The 9,118-nt window shown below is 52.5% G+C and overlaps 1 protein-coding gene across 2 annotated transcripts in view; it reads right to left on the bottom strand.

The window, feature by feature from the left end:
* Positions 1–9,118, bottom strand: part of CCND2 (cyclin D2) — a 32,860-nt gene that overhangs the window by 23,121 nt on the left and 621 nt on the right. The window contains exons 1-3 of one of the 2 annotated variants that reach the window (XM_011996292.1): positions 7,947–8,438; positions 5,962–6,177; positions 3,254–3,413 (exon numbers count right to left, since the gene is read on the bottom strand). In XM_011996292.1, the coding sequence (XP_011851682.1) occupies positions 3,254–3,413; positions 5,962–6,177; positions 7,947–8,141 (571 nt within the window). In that variant the 5' untranslated portion in view covers positions 8,142–8,438. Of the gene's footprint in view, positions 1–3,253; positions 3,414–5,961; positions 6,178–7,946; positions 8,439–9,118 lie in introns of those variants that run through there. The other variant, XM_011996293.1, reaches the window with a different exon arrangement.

Genomic DNA, 9,118 nt, shown 5'->3' on the forward strand with positions numbered 1-9,118 from the left:
ACCACACGTCAAGAATCTCCCAATGCCAGAGTGTGATCCCGGCTCATCTCCAACGGTCTTCTTTCCTCGCTTGCAGACCTGGGTGCTCTATCAGCAGAGCTGCAACCAGGGAAGCTATGGCTCAGTTCTGCTTCCCCAGTTTTGGGAACTGCAGGAACGGGAATGCTAGGAGCTGTAGTCAGGAAGATCCCCCGCCCAGCCCACCCATGCCTGCACTGACCAGGACCTGCTGCAGAGGGATACCCTGTCCTTGCGGCCCTCCCTCTTCCAGAAGCCATTTCAGGCTGAGCAGGGAAGGAAGGAGGGCTCCTCTCTGCCTTGCCACCATCTTACCCTAGAGCCCCATAAAGCAAGACCGCCACTTTGCCACACTTCCCACAGCCCCTCTGTGTTCTCCCGCTCTCCCTTCCCCTTTCACACACACATACGCTCCCCACACACTGCAGAACCACTGCCAGCTCTTTCACAACCAGCTTTTCCCATCAAATAGCTGCACAGCCTGAGGGTTGGCTGCCATCTCTCGGGACCCCCACCCTCCACCCACTATGGGCCTCCAAGACCCTGGCCACAGGTGTTTCATCAGCTCCAGGACGAACATCCAGGACTAGGGGAAAAGGAGAGGAGGGTGGGATGTGAGGGGCAGGTGAGAGCAACAGCTCGGGCTGGGGAATCCGCATCTCCTACCTCTGGTCCTCAGCCACTCTGTGCCCGCTACTGGCCAGAGTCCTGGGTCCTCACCCATTCATCATACTCTGGCCCTACAATGCACAATCTCCTCTGCGTGGAAGGTGTTTCCTTCAAGAAAAGCGGCCTTTGGTGTTAGTATTGTGAGGCCAACTGCTGTAAAACTCCACGCAGCCAGGATTCTACGTGACTCGGTCAGTTGCACAAACCCAGATGCAGATCAGGGAAAGCAACGTCTTGCGAGGCAGGCCCATCCTTTCCAGACCCAGGAAACTGCCCAGGACCTCCCTCTGCTCTGCCCAGTCCACGCCTGAGGCTTCGTGCTTAGCGCACGATTTTCATTTGGTTTGGGGGTGTCCTTTCCCAGTCCCTGACCAGAGCTAGTTCAAGGTCCCCAAAACACAGTCTTTATAACTGCCTCTGTCTCCCTTTGGGCCTCTGTCCTCAGTCCCTGAATCCCAGGCTCCCTACTCTGGCCCCGGAGTTGGCAGCCAGCCCAAAGATCTGGGCAAGAAGGCCACGGATGGGGGATGGGATCCCCAGTTTTCGAGAATGGGTCTAGACGGAATCTGGGGATCTGCCCACACCCGGGTAACTCCACCCAGCACCCCTACCCCAATCAGAGATCCGAGAGGAGGAAGGGGTGGATGGACCCCAAAAGATCTGTTAGTCCAGAGACAATGTCGAATCAGAGCTCTGGCTATCAACAGCTGGGCAGTGGGGGAGTTTAGGGTCGGGGTCAGCTGTCCTTGGGCCAGACAGAAAGAACTGGCTGACCCCTCCTCCACAGTGAATCAAATGAGAGAGGAAGGAGACAGCCGAGCCTGGGAGACAAAATGACAGGTCACTGGAGGACTGACCTCTCGGGCCCCCGCCAGAGAGTGGAAGGGAAGGAAGCCAGAGTGACCACTATCTAAAAGGCAGCAGGGTCCACAGGGGTCCTAAGAACCACCCCCAGGGCTACAGGAAGGACAATGGACTCTCCCACCAAGGCGCACGGGGCGCATGTGCACGCCATGAGGCCTGGCCTGCATCCAGAAGAAGAGGACTACAAAAAACCAGCAAAGGGTTGAAACCTGTGCCCTAGATGAACAGGCAGGAGGCGGGAAGGACGCCACACTCAAGCCTACAAGTGCAGAACACACAGGTCCTGCTAGAAACAGACAAGGGCAGCCAGTAAAGGAGAGCTGTCATATCCACTTTAGCCGGAACAGTTAAAATCAGGGGTAACATCGGAGATGGTAGCATTTTCACAATTAGTGAAGGTCCAACCTACACTTCTGGTTTACAAAGCATTTCCACGTGCATCACCTTTCTGATTTTAATTTTCCTAGCTGCTCGGAAAAGGCCACAGGATGATGTATCAATAGGCTTGTTTTGGAGATGAAGAAGCTGGGGTTCAGAGAGGTTAAGCAGTCAATCAAAGGTCACCCCACTGATATGTAGCAAAGCCTGACCTTCCGACTGTGAGCACAGGGCATATGCACTACATTGTACATCATATAATCATCTGTAGCACTCACGAGTAACATGTAACAACCTACTGAAAAAAGTTACCACCTGAGTCCACCTAGCAATTTAACTACTCTTGGCAAATGTGAGGTGAACCACACCAAAAGGTCTTCCTAAGTGCTCAGCTTTTAACCTAAGGTTTCTGACTGTCAAAACATGAACTGCTGACATCTCTGCCTTGGATGAGTAAGGTTCCGGGGTCTCTGCCGTGGCCGCTACCAAGAAAAAAAAAAAAAAAAGAAAACCAGTAGACACTGGCCAAGGCTGTTTAGTAAGACAATAGCAAACCACTGCCTTCAGCTTATTAGGAAAATATAAAGCAAATGGGCCAGGAGGAACTATGTATCAATTGTGGGATCCCCGTGGCAGGCAGAATTGCAATGTTGAAGGCTGCAGCCAAAATCAAAACACCTCCACATGAAGTGAGACCATCAGAACCCAGCGCTCAGAAAGCCAAGCCTTACCGAAAGCCAACCGGGTTCACTCCTCTGCCCAGTGGGGCAAACAGCTAGAGAAGTGAACAGCTAGAAGGCCATAAATGCCCTACAGTAAAAAAAAAAAAAAAAAAAGAAAAAAAGAATTCCTTTGGTCTCCCTTACCACTAATCAAGGCAGCATATTTATCTTGACGTTGTTCCTTTAACCTGTATTTGCCCCCATCCCCCCCAGATTTCCTCTTGGGCTTATCTCCAAGCCATCCTTTTCCTTAAAAGATTAAAGATTTAAACACAACCAGTGAGCAGTGTGTATAATCTTCAAAGAGCACTTTAGCCATCATAAAGAATATTTTAACAGGCACTCATTTTTTTTTTTTTTTGCCTTAACCACACCTGTCCTCATAAACCATTTATGAGTTTAGCAGAGAAAGCGAATATACAAAGCTCAGATAAAGTTAAAAAAGGCAACCCAGGAATGAAACTTCGGACTTTAGACTACTCAAGACCACCCCTCCTCTAAGCTCCTCAACTAAAATCAAAGTTTGTACGGCCTTTTGCCTCTCCCTGGACGTCTCCCAAATCTCTCTCCCGTCTCCCTCCCTGGCTCAAGCCTCATCTTACCGGTGGCACACAGAGCAATGAAGGTCTGGGCATGCTTTCGGATCAGAGACAGCTTCTCCCGCTGCTGGGGCAGCTTGCGCAAGATGTGCTCAATGAAGTCATGAGGAGTGACAGCTGCCAGGTTCCACTTCAACTTCCCCAGCACCACCAGCTCCCACTCCTGGAGGGGAAGGCAGGAAGAGAAGAGGAGAATCTAAACTCCACAGGCTGACCTGGTGTAGGGGGTTGGGGGTTGGGCTCCAGACCAGTTTTAAGGCCGCTCATTAGGACGTGGCTGCTAGATTGTAAGGCGGGCCCATGTGTCAATGTGCCCCTCAAGCTTTGAAGTTGTTGACAGCTCTTCTTATGCTTCAAATGTCAGGCTCCACTGAAAATAATGAGAGCCCAGGTAGCTGTTGCCAAGATTCTATTTTCTTCTATTTCGTTTCCACTCCAGCTCCCCTTACTCCCTCCCTCCCAACCCTGACTTGCCGGCAATACTGCTTCCCGCCCACCCAGAAGGCTGAACCTACGAGATACGGCCAAGGTCATTGTGGCCCTTTCATGGTAATTTATTGTATATGTCTCTATCACCGAACTAATAGTCTTTCTAATCTTCATGGAAAAATGATGCACACAGATAAAGCTCAAAATAAGGTTCCTTGGCCCAACTCCTTGGCAACCAATTAGCTTGCTTTTACTTAGTCCCAAAAAGTGCCTTTATCTCTCTGTTGTTCAAACTTTCCCCTTTGACATATCAGGCAGAGATTTTGGGGATATGACCCCCAGCCCTTTCACCTAAATGTTTCAAGGGGCCGTTGTCATCAGGACTAAAGGACCACATGGTCATTAGCAGACCCATTTTGCAGGTGGAGGTGATTCGGGGCAAGGTGAAGGTGCCTGCTTAGTGTCACAGCATCCCTCGGTGCACCTGTGGGGACCACACAACCCTGTCCTCTTTTGGGTCTCTCACTAGCAACTCACCTGAACAAAAACTTTGTTTCCCTCTTTCACTGAGATATTTATGGGAAACTGTGCTCAAAGGGAAACAGTCCAAAATAAAACATTAAAAATATTGTATGTGCTACCAGAAAATATGCCTATCCACTGAGCTGTCATCAGAATCAGAGGCAGGGCCTGTTTGTCACCGCACCCCCTCTCCCATTCACCTGGAGAACCTGGAATCTCTTTCATTTGCTAAACCAGCAACCAGAGCACCAGTCCCAGAGCTGTGGGGCGGGGGTGACTCCCTTTCCCTCCCAGGCCTCAGCCTTCTCATTTGTAAAATAGGACTCTTCCAAATCCCAACTTCTGGGATAAAGGGAAAGGGAACAGGAAACAGCCAAGTTTGTTTGGAGCAATATAGTGCTTGGCTAGTCTTGGAAAGATTTGGGTGTCCTGAAGAACATCTCAGTTCACCATCCTCTTGAAACAAAAGAATCATATGAAGATTATTTTTCCTGCTCTCTCATGAGAAAGTCAAATTGGTTCCCAATTCTAACAATGTTTTTTTCATAAGCTTTAAAGTCTGCCCTTGGCTTTCTGTGGACAGTTGGGGTAAAGGGACCTAAATAAACTACTAAACCACCAACATCTTCAAAGATGGCTTGAAATGCCAGCCCTTCCTCTTCACAGGGTAACGCGAGTACGAACCACTGGTCTTGCACCGTTATTAAAGGAAGCAGATCTCCCAGAAGACAGCACCTTTCTAGGCCTCTCGGACCAAACCAGAAGCAGCTCAAATCTGGCAGCGGTTCAAAGGTGAAGTCATTCAGGCCCCTCTCCACATTCTCGGCAATTCCTCCCCCAACCTTGTGCATGTCTTCCACTAGATGGCAGCACAGCCCCAGAAAGGAAGAGGCTCCTCACAAAGAGCTCAGTTCAAGAAGCCAGCCTCAGCCCTGTGGACTTTGTGCAGGCCCTGCCAGTAAGGAGGGGGAGGGGGGGAAGGAGGGGGTGCTTTTCTACACAGTGCAAAGAGGGGTGTGCAAACCACGGAAGGTGGGCCTTGGAGCCGCTCTTCCATCCAGTACAGCTGCAATATGGCCGTCTTATGTGTCAAGCTGCAGGGAAAAGGAGTTAGATCAGGTGGGAAAGAGGTTCCCTGGTAGAAAACCAGAAGATAAGACAGGATCCCTGGAGTTGTAGAAAGGTCACAGTCCCACTGGAGGTAGGAACCCAGGCCTCGGACTCCTTCAGTGAAAGGCCACGTTTTGACTTTGCTCAAAGTCAATGGACTGATATTTAGTGAACAGCTATTAATGTGTTGGTATCTTGAGGTTTTGTAGATGCAGAGGGCTTTACCTTTGAACTCCAAGTCTTTAGGAGACACCGCAGCCACGTACCTATCATGTGAACACGTTCTCAGACTATTTTTGAAAATTTGGAATTTAATTAAAATATCACTGTTAATTAAAATACTCCACGCGTCCCCTACACACATGCATACACAATTGCAAGTGAGTCTCACCACCAGATCTCCTCCAGGATCTTATTCACAGATGTTGCCTCAGTGCTGGGCACGGAGCCTGGGCACATAGTAGGAACACAAAAAATATAGACAGTGGTTTCCTAGTAAATGAGTTATTGCCCGTCAGTGTGTAAATTCTATTGGTGGGGTCATTTTGGATCCCAAGAATCCGCTCTGGAAGTGGTGAGAAGGAGGCATATTGTTGGCCAGGGGAAAGCGGGAATCGCAGAAAGGAAGGGAAGAAGGGACTGGTCATTACCAGCAGCTCCTGAGGCTTGATGGAGTTGTCGGTGTAAATGCACAGCTTCTCCGCAGTCAGCGGGCTGGTCTCTTTGAGTTTGGAGGCCAGGAACATGCAGACAGCACCCAGGAGTTGCAGATGGGACTTTGGAGTCGGGACCCCAGCCAAGAAACGGTCCAGGTAATTCATGGCCAGAGGGAAGACCTCTTCTTCGCACTTCTGTTCCTCACAGACCTATAATGGGAGTGGGAGAGGGTTGGGGGGCGGGGGTGGAGAGCATAGCATCAGCAAAAGAGAAAAAGAATGAAAAAGCATAATCTATGGGAACAAAAAAATTTAATTTTTTGTGGGGAGGGGGAGGGGAGTAAAATGGGTGATAAGAATAAAGAACAAAGATGAGGAAACTGGGGTGAATCAGAATAGCCCATACGTGCTGTGGTATTCCAGGGAGCCTATAAAAGGGGGTGAACTACAGCTCCAAAACGGGGAGTCGGGGAAGTGCGCAGCAGCCGCGGCAGCTCCGCGACGCTCCCTTTGGCTACTCCTTCGCGCACTCTAACTCACTCACTCTTTTTTGGATTTCGTCATCTTTTCAAAAAATCAATAAAAATATTCTGGAGGCTCCGGGGGTCCACTTCTTGGTCTCATCCGGATCCCCAGATCCTCCTCTATCATTCCCGACAATTGGAAAAAATGTCTGGGGGGGTCCCTGCGGGACAGGAGGCGACAAAGTGGGGGGGCGGGTGGGGAGAGGTGGGGAAGAGAGGGGGAGGGAGGAGAGGAGGAAGAGCGCCGCAGCCTCGGCAGCTGGAGTCGGAGCAGGGGGGGGACGGTTTCAAAAAATAATTAAAAATCGAGGAAATATCCTAGAAAAGCCCTTTTGGCGTGAAAACCCCAAAGAGGAGCCAGGCTTCCCGAAAGGGAGGTTTCGGGTGCCAGAAAGGTCTGTATTCCGACTCCTGGGGCTTTGGATCCCGGGAGGAAACTTGAAGGGGTGAGCGCCGCGGCGGGAGTGTCCGGCTGCGGCCCACAAGGACAGAAACTAGGGAACGTGGTGACGAGCTAGGGGAAAGACGGGAGCAGGGAGCCCTGGAAAGAGGCACGGGGGGCTCCAACCTCTCTTTTAGGGGTGACCCGATATCCCCCCTACACACACCCCCTCCCCCCCCTTCCTACCCCACCCAAATCTCCGCACCGAGGAAGCTGGAAAACCAAACTGTAAGTAACCTTCGTGAGGTGGGGGGTGGGGGAGAGGGCACGATTAAAAGTGGGGTGGCCGGGATAATGGGGTGCGAGGGTAAGCGGGCGACGTTTCCCAGCCTTTCCAAGGGGAGTTTGCAAAGCAACATGGCGAAACCACGGCAGGTCCAGAGCTGTGCATACGTGGGCACACGGCTCACTGGGCAAAGACTTGGAGTGAGGGGCAAGAAGTGGTTCTTTTGGGTTCCCCCGAAACACACGTTTCTTCAATGGGACTTCCGGGGCTCCTGAATTCCCCGTTTCTCTCCTTCTCCCTCCTCCCTCCACCTCCCCCCTGAAGTGCCAGCGCGGAGTCGCGACCACATGCGGGGACCTGAGGCCAAGACGAATTTGCTCTGGCCTTTTGGGGGGCTGCCTTTCTACTTGGGGTCCCGATTTCAGGCCCCGACTCCCTTCCTGACCGCAGCGCCAGCAGCCGCGGCGGCTTCGCAGAAGACAGGTCTCGAGGGGGGTGGGAAGAAGAGGCAGCCACATGCAGGCACACGCGCGCGGGATGCTCCCCCACCCCCGCCCAGGACAGCCTCGCTTCTCCCAGATTTTCCTCCCCCCTCTCCCTCCCCAGTTTATCTGGAGAGGAACAGAAAAGAAGCCACGCGTCTCGCCAAAAGGCGCGCGGTGACCTCCCGCACAGGAGCCGAGAGGTCGGCGCGGGGATTGCCCTCTCCCAGGTTTAGGGCTCCGGCCGGGGACCCGAGAATCCGGGAGGGGTCCTGGCTCCTAGCGAGCGCCGCCCGCCGACCTACCTCCAGCATCCAGGTGGCCACCATCCTGCGCATGTAGGGTTGGATGTCCTTCTGCACGCACTTGAAGTAGGAGCACTGCGGAAGGTAGCGCTCCTCGATGGTGAGCAGGTTCTGCAGGACGCGGTCGTCTTGGAGCAGGTTGCGGTCACGCACGGCCCTGCGGACCGGGTCCACCTCGCAGCACAGCAGCTCCATGGCCAGCCCGGCGACCCCTCTCTCCCCTGCTTTCTCCGGTCTGGAAAAGTGTTTTTCTCTTTTTGTTTTTTGGAAGGGGAGGGGAAAGGGTTCCCCTTACCTCCTTCCTTTGGCTAAATAGGGGGTTTTCGGGGGAGAGGTGAGGGCAGAGAGAGAAGGTGGAGCGGGAGAGAGGCGAGGATTGGGTGGTGGGCGAGCAGAGCCTCCGGGCTGCCCCACTCGCACCGGTCCTCCCCTTCAAACTGGTCTCGCTCTCCCCAGCTCGCTCTTCTCCGCTCTGAGGCGGTGACGCAAGCTGGCTGGGCAGTTAGCTCTCCTCCCTCTCCCCGCGCTCCCCGCTCTGGTTCCTCCTCCCCTTCCCTCCCCTCCCGGTCCTCCCCTCCTCCTTTCAATCTCTCCCTCCCTCCCTCCTTTTCCCCTCTCGTTATTAAGGAGAACAGCAGCTGGCCCGACCTAACTTCAAACGCAGTCCCCCGCCCCCCCACCCCTCTCCCTCCATCCAGCCCTGCATGCCAGGGGCCCCGGACAGGGCAACCCACAAAAAACTACCGATTCCTATTTCTGCCCTCTAATTTCCCTCATTCTGTAGGTGTAGCACGCCAAAATACGACCCTCCAACTTTGGCTTCTTCAAAACGGATCCTAATACTTCTGCCCTTGGATTTAAGATCCAGGAACGTAGGCTAGATTGTTTGAAGATGGGGTGACCTCAGACAATTTGGAAATAGTTCCCTTAAGTGAAAAATAAGGGAGGGGGTGATTTTAGAAAATAGCAACCTCGCATACCCAGAGATAAAGGTCATGTCCCTGAAGTTTGTGTTCCTGATAACTTCGAAGCTGTTCCAAAAGCCCCGATTAAAGGGACCAGAACAACGTCCCTTCTGCCCCCCTGCAGACTGTGTGCAGAGGAAAAAGAAGAAGGAGGGGTGCGTGTGAGGAAGGAAGGGGGATGCTTCTCTGGAGGGATAGAATGGGATC

This window comes from Mandrillus leucophaeus, unplaced genomic scaffold (assembly GCF_000951045.1).
Source record: "Mandrillus leucophaeus isolate KB7577 unplaced genomic scaffold, Mleu.le_1.0 Scaffold508, whole genome shotgun sequence".
NCBI classification, from domain to species: Eukaryota; Metazoa; Chordata; class Mammalia; order Primates; family Cercopithecidae; genus Mandrillus; species Mandrillus leucophaeus.